Source organism: Punica granatum, chromosome 4 (genome assembly GCF_007655135.1).
Source record: "Punica granatum isolate Tunisia-2019 chromosome 4, ASM765513v2, whole genome shotgun sequence".
Classification (NCBI taxonomy): domain Eukaryota; kingdom Viridiplantae; phylum Streptophyta; class Magnoliopsida; order Myrtales; family Lythraceae; genus Punica; species Punica granatum.
Window position 1 is genome coordinate 24778226 of NC_045130.1, and position 25493 is coordinate 24803718.

Below are 25493 nucleotides of genomic sequence, written 5' to 3' on the forward strand. Positions count from 1 at the left end.
AACAGAGTTATATATTGGGATTCTTTAATAAGATTGGCAAAAAACCTGTATATTTAAATTGGTAGTATGACGCGTTTCGTTGCTTTTATTTGAAAGTCAATTGAATTATTTGCATAAAATTTTAATAGTACATATTCTTTTGAATTATTTCATTACTTTTCATCACGTTATTTCCATTTTATTAACACAATATTGATTACTACTTTGCCTTTTATATTAACTCCAAACTATAACGGCATGAACCAATGTACATTGGTAAATTTTTTATCTTCTTTATAATTGATGAAATAGAACACAAATTAAAATATTGAATTTTTATATTCAAATTTAAGTGGTTTAGGTATTTCGATTTTAGGCTAGTTAGGCAATTATATTTTACTTTTTCATTAATCAAATGATCAAAATTGTAACTTCACATAATCGTACTTTAATTTTCTTTTTTCTTTTTTATGATGATTTATCGAGGATAACCGTTCAAAATTCTTAACCAAATATCTATTTATTACATGTATAATTTTTAGGTGGAATTATTTTTTATTTTTACGCTTATATATAATAATCAATTAAAAACTAACTAATGCATAATTAATATTCTAATTATCCTTTAGTACATATATTATAGATAAACCTCCCCTAACCCAAAAATGAAAAAAAAAGTTATTAGATCTTATGTATTTTGGTAGTATAAATACCTAAGCAATGTAGGAAACTAGTATGACAGAATTTATGAGAAGATGGGCAACTCGCAGTCAGATCAGGTATTAGCAGAAACTGACAGGAAGGCTAAGGCAGAGAGCTCCCAGTCCCAGTCCCAGCCCCAAGCCATCAAGCCAACAGCACAAGTTCAGCCCCAAAAAGAAGCAGCAAGAACACCGAGACACGAGAAACAAATTGTTCCGCCGGGCGATTACAAAGCCATACTCAAGGAGGCAGACACGCCTCTCAACAAAAAGAATTTGTCCATGAAAAATATGTATGATCATCACTATAGTGGAATCTTCTTGAACCAAATGAAAGAGGTAAGCTAGCCTATGAACTATTACTCTACTCTATCCTATATGTTGCTGGAAGCATAACTAACTATGGCCGCTAATTCCGAAATATCCAGCAATGGAATGATCTTTGGAATCTCAACTATATATACAATGCTAAGGCCATTAATTCCAAGATACAGCAAATTTAGTAGAAGTGAGGTTCTCCACATGGCATCTATACCCGATAATGCATGGTTCTGGCAATGCAGAAGTTTTGGGTAGAAAAGAGTTCGAGCAAGAAGTGCTTCATGCTGTTCGCGAGGGGTCTCTCGATTACTTGGGCCGACACCCCTGAGTACTGGCACTGGAAGAGTGTACAAGAAGCCACCCCAAGGTACGTGCTTAACAAAGTCCAATCGGATTAACTCATAAATTTGGATTATCTCGGTCCTATTCATTACGTACTTAACAAAGTCCAATCAGATTAACTCATGAATTGGGGTTATCTCAGTTCTATTCATAGATATATTAATAGGACCTCATATGACAGGGATGAAATTATCGAGGTGGCGGAATTACTGAATGTTTGTTGGCTAGGAGTACACGGCAAGTATGAGATATCGAGACTGTCTCCAGAAACAAATTATGGGGTTGTGTTCGTGATTATGCAGAAGGATCCAGCTTACGGCTGGGATGTCCCGGTAAATATCAGACTTATCCTTCCTGATGGAACCAAACGTGAAAGTAGAGAGAACCTCATGGAAAGGCCTGGGGGAGATGGATAGAGGTCCGAGCAGGAGAGTTAAGGACATTGGCATCCGGGAACTCTGGAACGATGGAGTTCTCCATGTATGAGTATGAAGGTGGGCAGTGGAAGCGAGGGCTCATCATGAAAGGCGTTCTTATTCAGCCAAAGAAATGAACTTACAGGACATCCACTTGTATCTTGTTTAATGTAATACCTTGAAATGAAACTTAGAGTGACTACTCAGTAACAGGATAAGAAGGGGGAAAAGAAAGAGACTCGAATACCAACCTCATAGGTTAACTATATTTGTACCGGTAAGGGAAAATTTAGAAATAAATGGATCATTGTGCACGACGCTTTTAAGTTTTTCGTAGTAGACGTGGCCTTGGTTGTTTTAACCTTGTGCAATTCCATAAGAAAGCTACATGTTATGGGACTGTCTCTGAAGATGGTATAAAATTGTAAGCCACGCCCGAACATAGACTTCACGGAAGAGCCATAAGAAAGATGGATAGCAATCCTAGCAGGGGACAACGATTTTAAGGGACTCCGGAACGATTGAGTTCTGGTATCAGAAGTGAGGACTTCGTGGTAAAGGTGTTCTTACTCGACCAAAGAGATGAACGTATGGCACCCCGACTAAGTCGCTTGTTTAACACAGAATCTCGGGACAAAAACTCAGATACTACTTAACCGACATGGGGAAATAAAATGGGACCCAAACACTAAGCTCGATTATTTGCTGTATTCACGCCCGTAATGGAAACTATTAAAAATAAAATATCCAAGGGGAAGTCGATCGAACCGTACGACAAATCTCTTTTGTTGTTTCTTCCATGAATTTGTACCAGATGATGCTTTTGCCCTTAATGAATCAGAATAGGTTATTTTCTATCACCAAATGAAATGATATATAAAAAATGAAAGAAGTTTCAGACGGATCCTGATACAAATCGTAGCACGACTTTTAATGTTGCTGATTTGCTTCCTTTTGATGTAGGTGAAGATTTGAGGGCAAATCCTTTTCAAGAGGAGGGGAATGATGCAAATCGTAGCACGACTTCAAGGGATCCAGTTCAACTTCCAATTGGACCGATTACGTGAGCACGAACAAAGAAGTTTCAATATGAACTCAATGGCCTGATTCAAGAGGTTTGGGCTCAAGTAAATTTGTGGAGGCCCATTGAAAATGAACCACGTGATCAACAAAGATCCTTTAACATGATTCAAGTTATAGAAGATTCCGGACAAGACTAAATTCAGCAAGTGTTTGAGGAAGCTTTTAGAATATTTGATGATCAAGAGAAAATATCATCAGATTTGTTTAAAGTTTAAATCTCATGGAGATATTATTGGGATATTTAGATTTCATATCTTTATAGATTATGTCATATCTCTATCGATATTTTAGGTTTTATTTTCCTTATCTATAAGAGGAGATATGGCCAGATTAAATTAGTTTATGTCTATATATATATTCATCTTAGTGAATTTTTAATTAAAAGGAACATTCAGAAAATTGTGAGAGTATTCTCTTTGGTTCTTGAAGAACTAATTCGAACTTATCAAAAATTTCCGTGGCGTTCATCATCGACTTATCAAACGGCTTTCCACAACCGTTTGTGGCGTCTTCATCGACTTATCAAACGGCTTTCCACCACCGTTTGTGGCGTCTTCCTATATTCCGAGGTTCTTGTTTCGCAATAAATAACGGGTTGAGGTCAGCTATACCAAGTTTCTTGTTTATGTTGTAAACAACGGGTCGAGGGTTTGTTAATCAAATCTGATCGTGGAACAATCTTGGATTCTTTTAGTTGTCGGGTCTTGTCATTCTTGGCGAGAATCGCATCATTTGTTATCAGAGCATCAGGCTACAAAACAGTTTTATCTTATCCTTTTCGTTTCAATTTGCTAAATTTCATTCCGTCTGGTTTATCCTTTGTGGATTGTTAGCATAAAAAAAATCAGCAAAAAAAAGAGCTGAAAAAAAAACAAGAACAAAAGAACGAAAGAAAAGAAAGAAGCTGGGATAGTCAGTTTGATCCAAATTCTTTGCATCAGACCATTCCAAAGTTGTTATTTCCCTTTCTTTGTGATCTACATTGATTCTGATCCCATAATTTCATATAACATTATGATTTATTTAATCCTTCATAGTAGTTGCATTCTCTCTTGTTTCCTTTCTTCCTTAAATTTCCTTCGACCATTAATTTTTCATGGTAATTTCTTGGTGAATTGCTGTTAGAAATTTTGGAGAATTGTTCGTTTAGTTTCAAGAGATCTGAAAGAGAATTATCGAGTGGAAAAAGGAAGGAGTGGTGAGAACATTAGAGGGTTAAAAGCCATGTTTGTTTGAGTGAAAACACCAGTGTAGAGTGGTTCACATTCTTGAGTGTAAATACGTACGGGAGAGAATTGTGAGGTTCTTTTTTTCTAACTTTATTTTGCAGCAATTATGTCTCACAGCAATTCTAAGAGTATTCCCGAAGGTGCTACGGAATTGGCTGAATCGAAAGTACTTATAGAGGTCATGATGAGTGAGATGAGGCGTGTGATGAGGTTGGAGTTAGAGCAGGTTCATGAACGGATAGATCAGATGGAGAACACACGTGTGGAGCAGCCACGAAACGCTCCTAATGTGCGTAGGAGGGAAAGAGTTCAACCAAGTGAAGTAAGGGTTGAAGATAAAGAGAATTATGGGGCTGGTTTTGATGAAGAAGATGATCGAGATTCAATTTTTGTGGTTGTGGATAGATTTTCTAAGATGGCACACTTTATTCCATGTCACAAAACGGATAATGCTTCGCATGTTGCTGATTTGTTCTTTAGGGAGATTGTGAGATTATATGGCATGCCTAGAACAATTATTTCGGATAGAGATACTAAGTTCTTGAACTATTTTTGGAAGACTTTATGATGTAAGTTAGGTACTAAGCTATTGTTTTCTACCACTTGTCATCCGCAAACTGATGGTAAAACTGAAGTAGTAAATAGGTCTTTGTCTACTTTATTGAGGGCAATCATTAAAAAGAACATCAAAACATGGGAAGAGTGTTTACCACATGTTGAGTTTACTTATAATAGATCTATTCATTCTGCAATTAAATTTTCACCATTTGAAATTGTTTATGGATTTAATCCTTTTAACTCCATTGGATTTATCTCATTTACCTTTGATTGAGCATGTTAATTTAAATGGCAAAAAGAAAGCTGAATTTGTCAAGCAGATTCATGAGAAAGCAAGACTCAATATTGAGCGAAGAACGGAGCAGTATGTAAAACAAGCCAGTAAGGGGCGTTATAAGCTAATTTTTGAACCCAGAGATTGGGTTTGGTTGCATATGAGGAAAGAGAGATTTTCGGCGTAAAGACGTTCCAAATTACTTCTGAGAGGGGATGGTCCTTTCCAAGTCTTAGAGCGCATCAATGATAACGCTTACAAACTAGTCTTACCCGGTGAATACAATGTAAGTGCTACTTTTAATGTTGCCGATTTGCTTCCTTTTGATGTAAGTGATGATTTGAAGGCAAATCCTTTTCAAGAGGAGTAGAATGATGCAAATCGTAGCACGACTTCAAGGGATTCAATTCAAGTTACAATTGGACCGATTACGCGAGCACGAGTAAAGAAGTTTGAAGATGAACTCAACGGCCTAATTCAAGAGGTTTGGGCTCAAGTAAATTTGTGGAGGACCATTGGAAATTAACCACGTGATCAACAAAGATCCATTAACATGATTCAAGTTATAGAAGATTCCAGATAATGCTACATTCAACAAGTGTTTGAGGAAACTTCTAGAATATTTGATGATCAAGAGAAGATATCATCATATTTGTTTAAAGCTTAAATCTCATGGAGATATTATTGGGATATTTAGATTTCATTCTTTATATATTATGTCATATCTCTATCGATATTTTAGGTTTCATTTTCCTTATCTATAGGAGGAGATATGGCAAGATTAGATTAGTTTATATCTATATATATTCATCTTAGTGAATTTTTAATAAAAAAGGAACATTGAGAAAATTGTGAGAGTATTCTCTTTGGTTCTTGAAGAACTAATTCGAATTTATCGGAAATTTTCGTGGCGTTCATCATCGACTTATCAAACGGCTTTCCCCCCACCGTTTGTGGAGTCTTCCTCTATACCGAGGTTCTTATTTCGCAATAAACAACGAGTTGAGGTCAGTTATACCAAGATTCTTGTTTATGTTGTAAACAACGGATCGAGGGTTTGTCAATCAAATCTGATCGTTGAACGATCCTGGGTTCCTTTAGTTATCGGGTCTCGTCATTCTTGAAAGGAATCGCATCATTTGGTATCAGAGCATCAGGCTCCAAAACAGTTTTATCTTATCCTTTTTGTTTCAATTTGCTAAATTTCATTCCGTCTGGTTTATCCTTTGTGGATTGTTAGCATCAAAAAAAAATCGACCAAAAAAAAGAGCTGAAAAAAAAACAACAAAAGAACGAAAGAAAAGAAAGAAGCTGGGGTAGTCAATTTGATCCAAATTCTTTGCATCAGACCATTCCAAAGTTGTTATTTCCCTTTGTTTGTAATCTACATTGATTCTGATCCCAAAACTTCATATAACATTCTGATTTATTTAATCCCTCGTAGTAGTTGCATTCTCTCTTTTTTCCTTTCTTCCTTAAATTTCCTTGAACCATTAATTTTTCTTGGTAAGTTCTTGGTCAATTGCTGCTAGAAATTTTGGAGAATTGTTCGTTTAGTTTCAAGAGATCTGAAAGAGAATTGTCGAGTGGAAAAAGGCAAGAGTGGTGAGAACATTGGAGGGTTAAAAGCCACATTTGTTTGAGTGAAAACACGAGTGTAGAGTGATTCACATTTTGAGTGTAAACACGTAAGAGAGAGAATTGTGAGGTCCTTTCTTTCTAACTTTATTTTGGAGTAATCATGTCTCACAATAGTTCTAAAAGTATTCCTGAAGGTGCTACGGAATTGGCTAAATCAAAAGTACTTATAGAGGCCATGATGAGTGAGATGAGGCGTGTGATGAGATTGGAGTTAGAGCAGGTTCATGAACGGATAGATCAGATGGAGAACACATGTGTGGAGGAGCCACGAAACGCTCCTAATGTGCGTATGAGGGAAATAGTTCAACCGAGTAAAGTAAGGGTTGAAGATAAAGAGAATTATGGGGCTGGTTTTGATGAAGAAGATGATTGAGATTCAATTTTTGTGATTGTGAATAGATTTTCTAAGATGGCACACTTTATTCCATGTCACAAAACGGATGATACTTCGCATGTTGCTAATTTGTTCTTTAGGGAGATTGTGAGGTTACATGGCATGCTTAGAACAATTGTTTCGAATAGAGATGCTAAGTTCTTGAGCTATTTTTGGAAGACTTTATGGTGTAAGTTAGGTACTAAGCTATTGTTTTCTACTACTTGTCACCGCAAACTGATGGTCAAACTGAAGTAGCAAATAGGTCTTTGTCTACTTTATTGAGGGCAACCATTAAAAAGAACATCAAAACATGGGAAGAGTGTTTACCACATGTTGAGTTTCATTCTGCAACTAAATTTTCACTATTTGAAATTGTTTATGGATTTAATCCTTTAACTCTATTGGATTTATCTCATTTACCTTTGACTGAGCATGTTAATTTAGATGGCAAAAAGAAAGTTGAATTTGTCAAGCAGATTCATGAGAAAGCAAGACTCAACATTGAGCGAAGATAGGAGCAGTATGTAAAACAAGCCAATAAGGGGTGTTATAAGCTGATTTTTGAACCCGGAGGTTTGGTTTGGTTGCATATGAGGATAGAGAGATTTCCGGCGTAAAGACGTTCCAAATTACTTCCGAGAGGGGATGGTCCTTTCCAAGTCTTAGAGCGCATCAATGACAACACTTACAAACTAGACTTACCTGATGAATACAATGTAAGTGCTACTTTTAATGTTGCTGATTTGCTTCATTTTGATGTAGGTGATGATTTGAGGGCAAATCCTTTTCTAGAGGAGGGGAATGATGCAAATCGTAGCACGACTTCAAGGGATCCAATTGAAATTCCAATAGGACCGATTACACGAGCACGAGCAAAAAAGTTTTAAGATGAACTCAACGGCCTGATTCAAGAGGTTTGGGCTCAAGTAAATTTGTGAAGGCCCATTGTAAATGAACCACGTGATCAACAAAGATCCATTAACATGATTCAAGTTATAGAAGATTTCGGACAAGGCTAAATTCAGCAAGTGTTTGAGGAAGCTTCTAAAATATTTGATGATCAAGAGAATATATTATCATATTTGTTTAAAGTTTAAATCTCATGGAGATATTATCAAGATATTTAGATTTCATATCTTTATAGATTAAGTCATATCTCTATCGATATTTTAGGTTTTATTTTCCTTATCTATAGGAGGAGATATGGCCAGATTAAATTAGTTTATGTCTATATATATTCATCTTAGTGAATTTTTAATAAAAAGGAACATTCAGAAAATTGTGAGAGTATTCTCTTTGGTTCTTGAAGAACTAATTCGAACTTATCGAAAATTTTCGTGGCGGTCATCATCGACTTATCAAATGGCTTTCCACCACCGTTTGTGGCATCTTCCTATATACCGAGGTTCTTATTTTGCAATAAACAACAGGTTGAGATCAGTTATACGAAGGTTCATGATTATGTTGTAAACAACGGGTCGAGAGTTTGTCAATCAAATCTGATCGTGGAACGATTTTGGGTTCCTTAGTTGTCGGTCTCGTCATTCTTGGCGGGAATCGCATCAGATCCCAAAGCTCGATTTAATGGTATGACCCTCATCCAATAAAGAAAAAGATTTATACCGTCTGAGCTGGACATAAATGCAGGTATCTCTGCCTTCTCTTGCTTTGCGTTTCTCCCTTTTAATATCTCAAAAAATCTGAGCATGGAATCAGATGCCTTACGTTATTACACATAGAAAGTAGCTAAACCGATCAGAAAACTTTCATGATGGCCCAGAATCAGATTTCACAAAAGAAAAGGAGGTGATATTCCGCTCGCCTGGACTCACCGAAATTTTGGCAGCTCAAAGGTCTGTGTGGTAATTTTCAGGCTTGTACCCAAAACAGAGCTCGATTCCTTTGCTTTTCAGTTTCTCAGTTGCTAGTCCGATTCTGTCTAAAAGCTGCACTTATATAAGATCTTTAGACTTAACCTCAAAAAGTTAATAATAATAAAGTGACAGAAATTTCATAACTCATAAAAACAAGTACTTTGGAAAGTTTTATCCATGTAAACAGACCAACCAAACAACGACATTAACAAACACAACTCTTCGAAGGAAAGCTCTCCCTATCCTTGCACTATAACGCCAATAGAAACCATACATATTCGATATCTCGACTTTAAGGAAAATGCTCAAGGTCATGCTAGTATAGTCCTACGCAAATATAGTTGTTCTCTCTGTCCAAAGTTATCTAGATGAATTACTCAAAGTATTGCCCTATTGAAACTGCATGGGGGAACCTCACTACCAGTTTATGAATAACATAGGTGTATTATGCATGTGGTGGTAGTTCTTACTCGAGAAACCAGATCAGTTGAAAATACGAAGACCTTAACTTTCCCTGGAGGCTCGTCAAAAGCCCCATCTTTTGCAGCTTAACCAAAACAGGAGACGTGGCAAAAGCTGTCGAGTGACCGTCAGTAGGTGACTCGTTATATAGCAAGATACTTGTATAGTAACATATTCTTTTTTATATATCAGATTAAGAAACAATTAATTCGCTTTTCTATGGGGTAAATGATCATTCAATATATAAACTATTATTCTCAGATAATGTATTGCCCCGTCAAATTATAAACCATTTTGATAATAGCAAGGGACTCGGGCTTTATAAAATAACTCCTTTTTTCCTCCTCGAAAACTCCTCTTTTCGGGAACCTCCTTCTGTTAGCATCACTCAAGGGAGAACTGAGTATATCTAACACGAGGTGCCATTCTAATCCTGCACAAAGGGTCAGTCTAGAGTGGGATGTTTGGAAATGGGAAGAAGATAGAACTGATATGGAATATCATTTACTACTTAAGATGGTTAAAATTTGAATTAAAGTTGAAGGTAATCCAGAGAATGCACATAGGTTGGTAATTAGATGAGAGCATTTCCTTCTGGGCAAAAACCATGAAATTCATTTAATTTTGTCTTCAGTTTTGAGGAAGGACATATTATTATAATATCTAACCAGCTAAATCATGTCAAAATATTATTCAAATTGTAAAATAGAAGTAGAATGAAGAATCACAGTTGAAATGTTGAATACGCTCTTTTGAGAGTTGAAAGTCAAGTGAATGATTCGCATAAAATTTTGATAGTACATATTCTTTTGAAAATTTTCCTTACTTTTCATCACGTTATTTCCATTTTATTAGTACAATATTGATTATTACTTTACCTTTTGCATTAACTTCAAACTATAACTGCTGGAACCAACTCACGTTGGTAAATTTTTGACTTATTTTATAATTGATGAAATAGAACATAAATTAAAATACCAAATTTTCTTATTCAAATTTAAGTGGTTTAGGTATTTCGATTTTAGGCTACTTAGGCAATTATATTTTACTTTTTCATTATTCAAATGATCAAAATTGTACCTTTAGGTAATCGTACTTCAATTTTCTTTTTTCAATTTTATGATGATTATCGAGGATAACCATTCAAAATTCCTAACCAAATATCTATATATTACATGTATAATTTTTCGGTGGATTTTTATTTTTTTTATTTTTACGTTTATATATAATAATGATTTAAAAACTAACTGATGCATAATTAATATTCTAATTCTCCTTTACGACATGTATTATAGATAAGCCTCCCTTAAACCAAATCTGAAAAAAAAAATTATTAGATCTTATATATTTTGGTAGTATAAATATCTAAGCAATATAGGAAACAATTATGACAGAATTTATGACAAGATGGGCAACTCTCTGTCAGATCAGGTATCAGCAGAAACTAACAATAAGACTGAGGCAGAGAGCTCCCAGTCCCAGTCCCTGCCCCAAGCCATCAAGCCAACAGCACAAGTTCAGCCCCAAAAGAAGCTGCAAGAACCCCGGGATACGAGAAACAAATTATTCCGCCGGGCGATTACGAAGCCATACTCAAGGAGGCAGACACGCCACTCAACAAAAAAAATTTGTCCATGAAAAATCTGTATGATCATCTCTATAGTGGTGTCTTCTTGAACCAAATGAAAGAGGTAAGCTAGCTAATGAACTATTACTCTACTCTATCCTATATCTTGCTGGAAGCATGACTAAACTATGGCCGCTAAGTCCGAGATATCCCGCTACGGAATGATCTTTGGAATCTCAACTATATATACAATGCTAAGGCCGTTAATTCCAAGATACAGCAAATTTACTAGAAGTGAGGTTCTCCACATGGCATCTATACCCAATAATGCATGGTTCTGGCAATGCAGAAGTTTTGGGTAGAAAAGAGTTCAAGCAAGAAGTGCTTCATGCTGTTCGCGAGGGGTCTCTCTATTACTTGGGCCGACACCCCTGAGTACTGGCACTGGAAGAGTGTACAAGAAGCCACCCCAAGGTACGTGCTTAACAAAGTCCAATCGGATTAACTCATAAATTTGGATTATCTCAGTCCTATTCATAGATATATTAATAGGACCTCATATGACAGGGATGAAATGATCGAGGTGGCGGAATTACTGAATGTTTGTTGGCTAGAAGTACACGGCAAGTATGAGATATCGAGACTGTCTCCAGAAACAAGTTATGAGGTTGTGTTCATGATTATGCTGAAGGATCCAGCTTACGGCTGGGACGTCCCGGTAAATATCAGACTTATCCTTCCTGATGGAACCAAACATGAAACTAGAGAGAACCTCATGGAAAGACCTAGGGGGAGATGGATAGAGGTCCGAGCAGGAGAGTTAAGGACATTGGCGTCTGGGAACTCTGGAACGATGGAGTTCTCCATGTATGAGTATAAAGGTGGGCAGTGGAAGCGAGGGCTCATCGTGAAAGGCGTTCTTATTCAGCCAAAGAAATGAACTTACGGGACATCCACTTGTATCTTGTTTAATGTAATACCTTGAAATGAAACTTAAGAGTGACTACTCAGTAACAGGATAAGAAGGGGGAAAAGAAAGACTCGATTACCAACCTCATAGGTTAACTATATTTGCACTGGTAAAGGAAAATTTAGAAATAAATGGATCATTGTGCATGACGCTTTTAATTTTTTCGTTGTAGACGTGGCCTTGGTTGTTTTAACCTGTGCAATTCCATGAGAAAGCTACATGGTATGGGACTGTCTATGAAGATGGTATAAAATTATAAGCCACGCCCGAACATAGACTTCGCGGAAGAGCCATGAGAAAGATGGATAGCAATCCTAGCAGGGGACAGGGAATCCGGAATGATTGAGTTCTTGTATCGGAAGTGAGGACTTATTGGTTATGAGATGAACCTACGGCACCTCGACTAAGTCTCTTGTTTAACACAGAATCTCGGGGCAAGAACTCTGATACTACTTAACCAACATGGGGAAATAAAATGAGACTCAAATAATAAGATCGATTATTTGTTGTATTCACGCTAGTGATGGAAACTGTTAAAATAAAATAGCCAAGGGGAAGTCGATCGAACCGTACGACAAATCTCTTTTGTTGTTTCTTAGATGAATTTGTACTAGATGATGCATTTGCGCTTTAATGAATCAGTATAGGTTATTTTCTATCACCAAATGAAATGATATATCAAATGAAACAAGTTTCAGACGGATCCCAAAGCTCGATTTAACCGTACGAAACTTATCCAAAAAAGAAAAAGATTTAAACAGTCCGAGCTGGACATAAATGCAGATATCTCTGCCTTCTCTTGCTTTACGTTTCTCCTTTTTAATATCTCAAAAAATTTGAGCATGGAATCAGACGCCTTACGTTATTACACATAGGAAGTAGCTAAACCGATCAGAAAACTTTCACAATGGCCCAGAATCAGATTCCACAAAAGAAAACGAGGTGATATTCCGCTCGCCTGGACTCGCCGAATTTTTGCCAGCTCAAAGGTCGGTGTGGTAATTTTCAGGCTTGTACCACAAACAGAAGTCGATTCCTTTGCTTTTCAGTTTCTCAGTTGCTGGTCCGATTCTGTCTAAAAGCTGCATTTATATAAGATCTTTTAGATCTAACCTCAAAAGGTTAATAATGATAAAGTGACAAATTTTATAACTCATAAAAACAAGTACTTTGGAATACTTTGATCCATGTAAGCAGAGCAACCAAACCACAACATTAACAAACACAACTCTTTGAAGGAAACCTCTCCCTATCTTTGCACTATAATGCCAATAGAAACCATACATCTTTGATGTCTCGACTTTAAGGAAAACGCTCAAGGTCATGTTAGTGTTGTCCTACGCAAATATAGTTTTCTCTGTCCAAAGTTATCAAGATGAATTACTCAAAAGTATTGCCCCATTGAAACTGCATGGGGGAACCTGACTACCAGTTCATGAATAACATAGGTGTACTATGCATGTAGTGCTAGTTCTTACCCGAGAAACCATATCAGTTGAAAATACGAAGAACTTAACTTTCCCTGGAGGCTTGTCAAAAGCCCCATCTTTTGCAGCTTAACCAAAACAGGAGACACAGCAAAGCTGTCGAGTGGCTGTCAGTAGGTGACTCGTTATATAGCAAGAGACTTGTATGGTAACATATTGTTTTGCACATATCAGATTAAGAAACAATTAATTCGCATTTCTATGGGGTAAATGATCATTCAATATATAAACTATTATTCTCAGATAATGTATTGCCCCGTCAAATTATAAACCATTTTGATAATAGCAAGGGACTTGGGCTTTATAAAATAACTCCTCTTTTCCTCCTTGAAAACTCCTCTTTTCGGGAGCCTCCTTCTGTTAGCATCACTCAAGGGAGAACTGAGTATATCTAACACGAGGTGCCATTCTAATCCTGCACAAAGGGTCAGTCTAGAGTGGGATGTTTGGAAATGGGAAGAAGATAGAACTGATATGGAATATCATTTACTACTTAAGATGGTTAAAATTTGAATTAGATTTGAAGGTAATCCAGAGAATGCACATAAGTTGGTAATTAGATGAGAGCATTTCCTTCTGGGCAAAAACCATGAAATTCATTTAATTTTGTCTGCAGTTCTGAGGAAGGACATATTATTATAATATCTAACCAGGTAAATCATGGCAAAATATTATTCAAATTGTAAAATAGAAGTAGAATGAAGAATCACAGTCGAATACGCTCTTTAGAGAGTTGAATGCTCCTAACTTTACAACTAAATATTTTCTTTTTCTGGCACTAACAATGTTGTAGTTTTAATGAGAGCATGAGATCCTTCCAGGAACCATATTCCCCATCGTTTCATAGACAACAAGAGAACATCGGGAGCTTTGTGACATGACATGTTCATCATCAGATTACTGACTAAAGATTGAACTTTTCCAACATTGAATCAGTATTTAGTTTTGCTTTGGCTCAAATTGGTACATGGTCTTTTAAAGACCTTCCACGTCAACATGTACTATCAAGTGTTTCCTTTTGCAAGGAAACATAACAAATACCTTCATCTTGAATTTATTGGGAAGTGTATTACTTTATTTTCCTAGCCTTCCTATGTGGATATTCTATACTTCTTATTTTTGTTTATAATAATCATTTCTCTAAGATTATATTATAATCTCTGTATGCTTCTAGGATGTGTCTCAGCATGCACTTACGGGGAAAGGGATTTCCAAAACTTAATTATTGATATAAATGGAGAACTAACAACTAACAAATTTGGATGTGAAAACTGACAATTTAGATGGGAAAGATTGATGTAGAAAGAGCAAATTTTATGTTCATAAGAATTATTATCAATATTTTCTCAAGTATAACTGCAAAATTACATTTTTGTACTTTATACACAATAAGAATCACTTAACCTAGTTGCACTAAAGACAAAGTTAATGAAGAAAACACAAATGCCAACTTAGGAAGCATGATTAAGAATCCAAAAAGGAGAAGTTGGATTCCTTCAGCTATCACTGATCAAGATCAACACTGGGAGATGCATATAATCAACTCCTCATCGTGAGCCATAAATTGCAAGCAAAGCAATAGATTTCTTCTCTAAATTCTCATTTCTCAAAATGAAGACAGAAAGCTGAACCCGTTTTAATTGACCAAACATAAGTCACAAGAATGGGTTGAGGAATTCTTGAAACTTGGAAGAAAGAACCCGAACCTTGTCATGCAGTATGCCATTGGAAACCAAAACCGATCGATCAAAAAGACAGAATTTTCCACCGTCCATTCGAGTCACTGCACCACCAGCTTCTTCAACTATCTGCAAGGATAAGAAATGAAGATATTATAGAAGACCGAAGTGTAAGTGAACCATGAAGATCACTTTCTGTTTTATCTTTTTCCTTCCTTTTTTCTAAATGACATCCTTCTACTTGAATTAGGAAATTAAACCTCCAAGCATGACTTAGTCTAAATAAGAATGTTTCAAGGAAAATCTTCCAAATTTAACTGTCTAGAATAGGAAAAGAGTCCACAAATTGTTTATACAAGAGGAACGTTATAGATGAAATATATATTGAAGTACCAAGCATGCATAATGATACAGGTATTGTTAGGTGACAACATAGCCATCTTAAAGCTCATAGAGAGGTGCACCAAGACATATAGAGCATGGTTTCGACACTCCCCTTCATGCATGAACTTACATGGACCATTGTCATGAAGCAAGAAAAATTAGAGGGAAAAAGAAAGATTGAATATATATCAAGGATCACGAAGACTATAAACCAAGAACTGCGCAATGCAAATAACAAATTCTGGCTTTAGAACAACTTCTTATTAGCTCATATAGACCTAATTCTTTTGGGGTAAATTTTGTGCTTCTGGGACAAATTTGTTCTGAATTTCCTATTTTGAAGTGAACAATTTCAATATTGCTAGATTAATGCCTTCACATTGAAGGATTGAGTTTTGACTGCAAATTCTTTTACAAAGATTAGGGCTACAACCTTTGGATGCAGCACTCCTCCCATTTGGAGGAAAAGTATGCAAGATGAACTTCATTTGCAAATCTAAGTTACACTCCACTATTCAGAAGAGGTTTTTGCGGGGAAAATTTAACTCATATAGCAATACAGCAAAACTATGTCTTAAATAAAGAACTTCAGCAATTAACAGTTCAACTTCTTGACTGCTGGGAAAGGATTAACTCGTTTTGACCCAAAGGATGCAGGTTAATGGATGACTTCACCAAATAGCAAATCTATTCACTAGGATAACAATTACCAAAACTCCAGCAGCCATGTCCCATGGCTTAAGTCGGTACTCCCAATATGCTTCTACAATTCCAAGTGCCACATGGCACATATCCACTGCAGCAGCACCGAGCCTTCTCACACCCTAAGACAAGAATTTATGATGGTAATGATGATAATGAAGATGGCGGTGATTGTAGAGAGAGAGAGAGAGAGAGAGAGAGAGAGAGAGAGAAAAGAGAATCAAAATCATTACCCTGCTGACGTCGGTAAACTCCTTGAATAAATCTATGTTGGTGGCCCATACGTCGTCATGTTCATATCCAAACCCAGTCACTAAAAGAGATCGCTCCATCTAGCACAAAAAATCAAAGCTAGCTTAAAGTTTGATGTCAGTTGTGCTCCAATTAACAAACATTACAAGTTGAAATTTGGCAAGTTTTTTGCCTAGAAACATTCACAGCGAGTGACAGCAAGTGAGATTAAAATGGAACAATTTATATTAAGACAAGTTTTTGAAGAATTTGGACAAGCACTTTAATAGGAAACAAACACTAGATGTTAATACAACCATTATCCAACATCTGAGGATATACTCTGTTCTGTTTTTGTTTTCATTCGGACAATGACTTAATCAACTATTAATATGCTAGTCACCTGATCAGTTTTGCTCACATGAATCTTTTCGCCATTGCAAAATGCTCCTCCACCTAAAGTATCAGAGCAGATTGTCCATGGAAGAATCCAACCGTCAGTTCAGAATCAAGAGATGCAGGGGCAGGGGAAAAGCAATGTTTTCATACCTGCAGTGGCAGTGAACATGCGAGAATTCCAACACATATGACCCCCAACAAATTCTACCTAAGAACAGTAGTATATCACTGCCAAATATCACAAAGCTCAAGTTGGAAAATAGAGAAATGTTTGAGAATACATACAACGGCTGCTGCAGCTGGATTTCCTCGAAAAAGAACTCCCACAGACACTGCAAAACTAGGATACCCATGTGCAAAATTTGTTGTCCCATCTACATATACAGAGGCATTTTCTTTAATACATGGAATAGATTACCTGTACAAAGATATAGAAATTTTGCAGAAAAATTAAGCACTAGATGCTGTAGCAAAAAAGTGGATAATTTTAACAGAAACAAGACTCATCATAAAGCCAAGCAATTAAATGTTCAGGATTCCAAATCAGACAACAAAAAACATGTGCTTTTCACTGTCAGACACAGAGAGGTATTCTTCTGATGAAACTTGTTTCTTTAAGAATGAACAAGACGACCACTATTAACACACCCCAAAGCAACCCACCATATACCCACACCGAAACCCATCCTCATCCCCCACCCCGTAGGCAGCCCAAACACATCCAAAATAAACAAAAGAGTTCTACGATATTCAACAGGAAGAGAAGAAATATTGCAGGATTTAGCTGCACAAGTAAGATTCATATCCAGAGCAAACTCAGAAAATATTAAGTACAAGACGGGGTGAACTATCAAGTAGATGCAATTTCCAACGCATATTCACATAGATATTATGACCTAAAATCTCTGTTCTTCAAAGATGTTTATGAGGATCATATGAAGGTAGAAAACCCAAATATACTTATTCCTCACACTTACAGTATCTCAGAAGCATATGAGGACATGACTGAGAATGATTCAACATTTTGAACCACCCTTCAGGGAAACGTCCTAGTTGCTGGGTGAACTAATAATGCAATGTCTTAAATGTTTAATATAATGTAAATTCAGTCTTTAATTCCAGTGCATATCTCATATACACAGTATTGCCTTGCAGTGTACCCAAACACCTTGAATAACTAGGTCGAGAAACTTCAACAGAATGAACAGATAATCTATATTTCATATATGAAGATACTAAACAACAAAAAAATGAGTTACTTATACTGCACTACTGAGGCTTTCTTTGAATGTACAATCCTCAAATATTAAGTATTCTGAGAGACAAACCTAAAGGATCAATACACCAGAGATAATCAGATGACGGATCCCCCGTGATTCCTCCCTCCTCCCCAAGAATGAGATGATCTGGAAAGTTCTTTCTGACAACTTCTATAATTGATTCTTCGCTCATTTTGTCTGTGCTGCAAAAGAAACCGTTGGAGCAATACGGAAATTATGTCTGTGTGCTGTAGATGAATAACTTAGCAAAAAAATAATTTAAAGAGTTTGATTCGGTTCCAAAAGAAGACTGAAGCAATATTATCGGTACAACCATTAACTTTTCAAATATCAGATTCTCTGCCAATTTCTGGTGTCTGTGCCCAGTTAAATTCCCTATACCAAGTCCAACTTGCTTTTCTCACAAGTAACGAAAGGGAAAACCTTGGACGGTCACAGTGGTTAGAAAGGACGAAGTGGTAATATATGAATATGGTATGCAAAGTGGAAAACTTTTGGCATGATAATTTTATGCCCATTTACATGAGGACAGGGCCTTTGTGCTCTAAATCCAGCAACGACAAAAATGATCTTCAGTGTTTACAGCTTCTGCAGGATCATTTAGTTCTGTTATGTCCTTTGAGCTCTCCATAGTGCTGTGTTTACAGCTTCTGCAGGGTCATTACCAGGCTTATCTAACACTCACAACGAAGCATCCACATACACTCATACCCAAGTGTCCACATGATACTCACAACAAAGTGTCCACATACACTCATACCGAGTGTCCTTTGCTTTCGTCGCTCAGCCTCCAGTTCATAATCATAAGCTCTAATGTAATTTGTTGGAACCCAACCCAATTGTAGGGCCCTGAAGACCCTATACTTCTTGGTAGCGAAGCCACCACCCACAGGTCTACAAACTGACAGATAGAGACAAAAAGCAGAACACATAAATACCAAATATGCAGGGAATATACTATGTGAACAACTTGTTACACAAACACTGATCTCTGTATGGACTGATAGTAACTAGCTCGAACACGAAGTTATCTTCTCAAGGACCTACCACTCTCTCTACCTGAATACCCAGTATATTAATTCTCTATAATTAATATACCGCATACCCCGAGAAATATCTCCAAATCCTTGCCCTAGTATTCTCTCTATGGAGTACATAATTTCTCACACCAATCACTCCCATATCTCAGACGCAAACACACACACATACACACACTCTCTGGCACTCCGTTTTGAGAAATTTGCTTGAGGTTGCCTTTGGTATGTTTCAATCTAAAGCAGGGGTCACAAAGAAAATAAATAAAATAATGAGACAAGTTGCAAGCCCCATCCCTCAATATCTGATTTGTTAGAGACTTGCTTCCAAAATTTCGCCAAATGTCATGTCCTACACCAAAGATAGGAATAGATTTCTTTGGATCTCAATCTCATCTTCTGCCGTTGTAAATTAGAAGAGCAAAGGAGAGGAGATCAGATACTGAACTCCACTCGAAGGAGGCCTACAACTCCTTCCACACACCCAAAGCAAGAGAATTCTCAAGAGAAGCGAGATTATTACTTTCTCATTTAGCTCATCCCATTGTTCATCCTTCATGGTCGTTGGCTTCTTTTCCTTGCTGAGCAACGCTTTGTGTTATCCCTGCTGAATGAGGACATCACATATAGTGATCTTCCATAACTCGAAATACTTCCTGCTATCAAACCTCTCCATCTCGAAATGAGATTTCTCCATTATAGCAAAAAACCTGAGGCTTCGATAAAGTTGTTGGGACCCAGAGCTCTGTTACCAGTTGTTGGGCACATGAGACTTCCCACAGGTTTATCGAGTTATGATTTAGCACATAATGACAGTGGCTATAAGCCAGAAAATAGAATTGGGAAGGAAATAAAATAAAGGATAATGATAGTGACTTCCCACAGGTTTATCGGAGCAGGCGGGTTTGTTGTTGGAGATTGTTGTGTGGGCTCCAGCCCCATAAGAATCAAAAAATTGTAAAGAAAAAGGAAGGTTGGCCGAAATTGCTATTGCAATTTGAATGTCAGAAGATGAGATTTGAGATTAATAAAATCCAATCCTATCATTGGTACAAGGCATGAGATTTGGAGAGGTTTTGCAAGAGATACTGAGGGATGGGGCCTGCAGCTTGGTTCATTATTTTATTGATTTCCTTTGCCTATAAAAGGAGGGCCCCTCCATTCAATTGAAACACACCAACGGGCAGAAGCCTCAAGCAGTTCTCTCAAATTGAAGAGAGTACGAGAGAGAGTGAGAGAGATTGGTGTTTGTGTAACAAGTTAATTACATAGTGGAACCTTTGCCAATTGGCCCATGTGACTGTTCCCTCCGCACTCTAATAGTTTTCCATTTTCCATCCTAATATTCTTCATTATCCTTTATTTTATTGCCGTCCCAATTCTATTTTCCAGCTTATAGCCACTATTACTATTTGACAAGTCATAACTCGATAAACCTGTGGAAAGTCTCCTGGGCCTAGGCTCCCAACCCAACAATTGGTATCAGAGCTTTGGGTCCTGACAAAACCCTCATTAGTCATCACTATTTGTTTCTCTTCGTACTATACATAGTGGACCTGTTCAAAGGATTTTCCTTTATCCATAATATAAATGGCTCAAAGAAGAATCTTTTAATTTTAGCCTTGCTCACATATTATCCTCTGCCCTCAGGATTTATGTAACTTTAATTCATTGCTTTTGTTTGGCAAAGGCAATTAACGGTTGATATTTGTAAAAGTTATCCACTCATTCTGCTTACTTGAGTTGCTATACTTCTGCAATATGATAAAATTACTGATCCTTCAACAGATCCCGTCTATCCTTGTCTGAAATTGATTTAACATATTATTTGGACCGCGGTATTTGATTTGCCAAATAGATCATTACTGTATACTCTTTCATATGTACTGTCCAACCCAATTCTTCTTTTTGAAGCTTCTAATCGCTTCCCTTCCTTTTCTGAATCGAAATATCTAACTAATAAGAATTTTACTCATAACAGTGATATATGTTGTATATATGTAAATCCTAGATGGGTCGAACTCTTTTTAAGCTTTTATGGTGGGCGCAATTACTGTAAAGTTTTAGCCTTGACTTTAGTTATCCATTTTCTAATTGCTAACAGGAATCACTTCTAAATGGGTCATGCAAGTATTCACGATTTTGTAATGTCAAAATTCTGTCAAGTCCCTTTGAGATTTTCTCTGTTAAGATTTCAAGGATCGCACAGTTACAATAATCGGCCTTCCTATGTAAACCTTGGAACGAATTAACATACTATCCTATGCTTCAATGCTCGATCTAAAATTCTTCTGTTATTCAATTCGAAGCTAATATGTAATCACACTGAAAAGATTGGTCAACCGGGGGTTTCTATGCAAAATTTGAAAAGAATTAACATACCATTTAGGGAAAGAACCACATTACTGCTGGATTTAGTTGATCCGACTATTAACATGTGGATCATAATTCGAGTTGTGAAAGATAAGATGAAGATGCCTAATGCTATTCCACCTGCTATTCCACTTTGCATTTTCTGGAAAGCCACAAGGCAAGGATTAGAAGGCATTTGAAGGCACAGATTGATGCTAATTTTGTTAATAAATGGATTAGGAATATACATTCTCATATAGATAGGGAATTATATAATTCTGATATATTTCATCAAAACCTTTTAGTTTTAATATAATAATAATTATTTTTTTAATTTCCTTCCATATGTTGTTTATGTTGCTGAGGTTGGAAGGGCACCCTCTTGATCCCTTATAATGTAAGTTTCCACATTGTAATTCAAAAAATAAAAATGATGAGAAAACCACAAGCAGTAAACACTTGCAGAATGAATCAGAGATCAAGTTCAAATAGCATATAGCAGAACACGTTGAATTGACTGTCTAAATATTTATTAAAAAAAAAAAAGAAGAGGCAAAAGACAAGATTCTCTAATGTAACGGTCATCAGTGGCTATCCACGGAATCGGGTACCTACCAATTAAATGGGAGAATCTATGCATCACAAAGAGTAAATTTTATGTGGAAGCTTTTATAAGCTCACTGGTCTAAGATTACTTTTTCTCTTATCTTCCCAGGTGCATGCTCAAATGCATAGTATCGACTCAATCTATCAGAGCTGTAAGGCAAATTTCATCCGTCAATCACTATTAGCCAGCCCCTTTTTCTCCTACTGTCTCATGAGATGAACACCAACAGACTACCAAATCTATCAAACTTGCAATGAGGATCATACTTATCGAAGAAGAAAACTCACTCTGTGACCAAGTCAGTTAATCCCTTGTAGGAGATGCTCCGGGGCTTATTAACCGCACCCATCACAACCTGAAATAAAAAGAATTGCAGGTAGAGAGCTAGTTCTGATGAGCAATGGGTACCAGATAGACAGTCTAATTTGTATGGAAGATAAGAAATTCAGGAAAAGAACCGATCACTGAGTTAAAAGTAACTGGTAAGTGATGCTTAATGCTACACTTGGTTAAGCACTCCAGTCTACAAAACTAGCTACTGATAAAGAGCTACAGATAAACAAGTTAAAATGTGGAATGCCAAGTCAAACGCAGTTGTGATCATTAATTCGACTAAGCGCAACGGAAAGAGAGGGAACGGAATGGAGCAGAATCGTTCACTATTCAGGATTGCCTTTCCATTGCCCCATTTGTGTACCAAACTGCGCAAAAGTTCACTCATTTAATAATGCTATTCAGGATTGCCGGTCCATTGCCCCACAATCCAAGTATTTTTCCCTCTCCAATCACAAAGCTAGTGTCATTCTTCTAGCACACAACCGCAATTTGCGCTGCACATCGCATCATCAATCCAGGAAGGGCGTCGTCAAACTTCGAATGAACTACAGATTGATCATAAAAGAGAACGAGGAGCAATCTCTGCAGGGGATCAGGGGTACGTAGGGTGAAATACCCGAGCGCCAGACTCGGCGGCGGCCTCGACCACTTGAATCAGCTGAGCAGGAGGAATGGGACCACTCGATTTAGCCCCGACCTTCGGGAACTGTCCCCGCCCAGTGGTTTCCGACAACATAGCTTTGTTGGGGAAGAATTTGGGTCTGCGAACTGAGAATCCTGACCCACTGCGTCTGCGGGCATCTTGAGAAGGGGTTCTCTTGAAAAGGGGAGAAGTGAAAGGATGGGGGTGTGGTGGAAAAGGGAGGCGCGAGAATGCGCGAGCGAGTCTGATGCTGGGGGAGAAGACCAGAGAAGTGGTGCTGCAGCTCATCTTCTTTCTCCTGATCCGATATTGATTGGTATGGCGTTCTCTCTCTCTCTCTCGACAGACACAGTCGGAGCTGCTCAACTTAGCAACTCCCCGGTGCCACAGAATTTCCATTTACATATACTTCTTCCGTTGGGGATGCTTCTGTCGCCACTTGCCATTGCCATCGCCATGGCCAATTTGCCATCCCCTTTCGTTTCTCTCTCTCTCTCTGTATTTTTTCTTTTTTTTTTATATATATTTTGTTTATGAATAAATTACATTCTAGGATTGAATTATTACTAAATGACACTCCACTTAATTTTTTATAAGAAAATGACATTTCACCCCCAAGAAATTAACACTCCAACCCATTCGGCTATGTCGAATTAATATAAAAAAATTCTTTTGACCCTCATCTTTAACCTTGTTTTCAATTTTATCGTATTTCATTCTTTTGCTCAATATTGTCTTCGATCTGTCACGGTTAGTCCACTTTGATTATCCTATTTGACTTTCTATTAAATATATTGACATGAAAATTATTTCCAAATGAAAAATAATTTTAAAATTAAATAAAATTAATAATATGGAAACAACTTCAGGTATTTTAATGAGATTTATGATATGTCTGTCAATCCCTTTAATTTGGGGTGAGGCATAGTTTCTGGAGGCCCCTCTTTTAACATCGATATCCAAAAGTAGAACCTCTAAAATATTGACCCTCACAGGATTATTATTACCGAAGAATTACATACAACTTTCACAAAGTGATGGTGCCTTTTTGGAACCACAAGTTTTGTATATAATTTGCTAATATGAAATATTTTTAGAATAATAATATAAGTTTTAAAAATTAATAATAAAAAAATGAATGACAACAAGTAGAAAAGGAAGGGATGGTGATGTGCTTCAGATTGCAGCCTAACATGTATTCAAATTTTCGGGACCAGACACACAATCTAGAAGATTCTGGAACAAGAATTTGACTTAATTAGATATTAAGTTTCCTATATTACTATAATATAGTTTATCTTAATTAGATATTATTTCATATATTAGCTTGAGCCAGTAATATTAAGTTTCCTAATTCAAATAGTTTACTTATTCTATTTTAGGAAAATAATCTATAAGAGAATATATGTCAGTTTCCTATTCTAGAGTCAAGGGAGGTGTATGTCCTATATATATATATGCTAGGGGTATTTACCTAAAATGGCCTATGGTTTGTCCGTTTTGTCAAATCTATCATATGCTTTTTTTTGTTAAATCTATCACATGGTTTACTTTTTGCATCAAATCTATCCCGACGTTATCTTTTCCGTCGACATCTAACGGCCGTGCTGACGTGGTGCCTACGTGGCAAGTGTGGCCCACTATCTCTCCACGTGCCACGTCAGCACGGCCGTTTGATGTTGACGGAAAAGATAATGCCGGGATAGATTTGATGCAAAAAGTAAACCATGGGATAGATTTGACAAAAAAAAACATATAATAGATTTGACAAAACGGACAAACCATAAGCCATTTTAGGTAAAAACCCCTATATGCTATGAGGAGATCTCAGAAAAAATACGAATTTGATAAATATTTTGAATGAAATTGCCTAGAGCGTTTCTTCTCTTTTCTTATTTGAACAAGTCCATTATTTAGTGGCGAAAATCTCGATTCTTATCGTTTATTCTTGAGCGTGGCGAATAAACTCGACTTTTCTTACTCGTGGCGAGTCATCTTATCGAGTAAGTTTTGTTGGTTCTACCCTCCACCCTTCTTTCTTACCCCGTTCTGGTTCGTGAGCCCATCATTTGGTATCAGAGAGAAGGTTTTATCTTTGTTGGACGAGTGAAACACGTGAAGGAGTGAACACACATGTGATTGAGTGGAGTTTGCTAAATATGAGAAGATAATGGCTAAAGACCACCCAAAAAAAATTCCAAGAGGGCTTACCTTCGACCAAGACCTGCTCCCCACATTACAAGAACAGAAGAAATTTTAGCACGATTGGAGCGAGCTACCCAAGCCCTCGAGAGTTTAGAATGGGTGCAAGAGGATTATCGCCCAAAGAGAATCCCGACTTTCAACGGAAGCATGAATGTCGAGGAATTCTTGGAGTGGATTTCGGATGTGAACCGATTCTTCGACTACTACAGCATCCCCGATGATGGAAGCCGAGTTGATAGAGTTGTTTATCGGCTAAGGGGCAAAGCTTCTACTTGGTGGGAGAAATTGGAAAATAATCATGTTCGAGATGGAAGGAATTTGGTATTTACGCGGAGGCGTATGAAACAACTCTTAAAGGTTA

General features: G+C 37.0%; 3 protein-coding genes across 8 annotated transcripts; 2 read left to right on the forward strand and 1 right to left on the reverse strand.

The window, feature by feature from the left end:
* The first annotated feature begins 734 nt into the window (after positions 1-734).
* On the forward strand, positions 735-2066 carry LOC116204244 (protein PHLOEM PROTEIN 2-LIKE A1-like). The gene is made up of 3 exons (XM_031536324.1): positions 735-1019; positions 1244-1368; positions 1525-2066. The coding sequence occupies exons 1-3, from the start codon at positions 735-737 to the stop codon at positions 1757-1759; spliced, it is 645 nt and encodes a 214-aa protein (XP_031392184.1). The 3' UTR covers positions 1760-2066.
* An 8568-nt stretch (positions 2067-10634) lies between these two features.
* On the forward strand, positions 10635-11964 carry LOC116203487 (protein PHLOEM PROTEIN 2-LIKE A1-like). Its single transcript, XM_031535229.1, has 3 exons — positions 10635-10947; positions 11173-11297; positions 11391-11964. The coding sequence occupies exons 1-3, from the start codon at positions 10891-10893 to the stop codon at positions 11761-11763; spliced, it is 555 nt and encodes a 184-aa protein (XP_031391089.1). The 5' UTR covers positions 10635-10890; the 3' UTR covers positions 11764-11964.
* Positions 11965-12478: 514 nt separating this feature from the next.
* Positions 12479-23422, reverse strand: LOC116203485 (phosphatase IMPL1, chloroplastic). 6 transcript variants are annotated; one of them, XM_031535224.1, is made up of 11 exons: positions 22901-23422; positions 22236-22303; positions 18004-18137; positions 16961-17049; positions 16826-16883; positions 16698-16732; positions 16279-16377; positions 16054-16167; positions 14987-15088; positions 13272-13387; positions 12479-12875 (listed from the first exon to the last, which is right to left on the reverse strand). In XM_031535224.1, the coding sequence occupies exons 1-11, from the start codon at positions 23324-23326 to the stop codon at positions 12869-12871; spliced, it is 1248 nt and encodes a 415-aa protein (XP_031391084.1). In that variant the 5' UTR covers positions 23327-23422; the 3' UTR covers positions 12479-12868. The 6 variants fall into 6 exon arrangements, with proteins under 6 accessions (XP_031391084.1, XP_031391083.1, XP_031391087.1 ...); XM_031535223.1 differs by having other exon boundaries at positions 16680-16732; positions 22901-23421; XM_031535227.1 differs by lacking the exon at positions 22901-23422 and adding an exon at positions 21372-21504 and having other exon boundaries at positions 16680-16732; positions 18004-18132; positions 22236-22309.
* Between the last annotated feature and the right edge of the window lie 2071 nt (positions 23423-25493).

Excerpts from the sequence above, each read along its gene's own strand:
- LOC116204244 (XM_031536324.1), top strand. The coding sequence starts at position 735 with ATGGGCAACTCGCAGTCAGATCAGGTATTAGCAGAAACTGACAGGAAG. Across the intron at positions 1,020-1,243 it reads TCTTGAACCAAATGAAAGAG|AAGTTTTGGGTAGAAAAGAG; the intron begins GTAAGCTAGCCT and ends CTGGCAATGCAG. Across the intron at positions 1,369-1,524 it reads GTACAAGAAGCCACCCCAAG|GGATGAAATTATCGAGGTGG; the intron begins GTACGTGCTTAA and ends CTCATATGACAG.
- LOC116203487 (XM_031535229.1), top strand. The coding sequence starts at position 10,891 with ATGAAAAATCTGTATGATCATCTCTATAGTGGTGTCTTCTTGAACCAA. Across the intron at positions 10,948-11,172 it reads TCTTGAACCAAATGAAAGAG|AAGTTTTGGGTAGAAAAGAG; the intron begins GTAAGCTAGCTA and ends CTGGCAATGCAG. Across the intron at positions 11,298-11,390 it reads GTACAAGAAGCCACCCCAAG|GGATGAAATGATCGAGGTGG; the intron begins GTACGTGCTTAA and ends CTCATATGACAG.
- LOC116203485 (XM_031535223.1), bottom strand. The coding sequence starts at position 23,326 with ATGGAAATTCTGTGGCACCGGGGAGTTGCTAAGTTGAGCAGCTCCGAC. Across the intron at positions 16,378-16,679 it reads ATGTGAGCAAAACTGATCAG|ATGGAGCGATCTCTTTTAGT; the intron begins GTGACTAGCATA and ends TTTTTGTGCTAG. Across the intron at positions 16,168-16,278 it reads AGTTTACCGACGTCAGCAGG|GGTGTGAGAAGGCTCGGTGC; the intron begins GTAATGATTTTG and ends TTCTTGTCTTAG.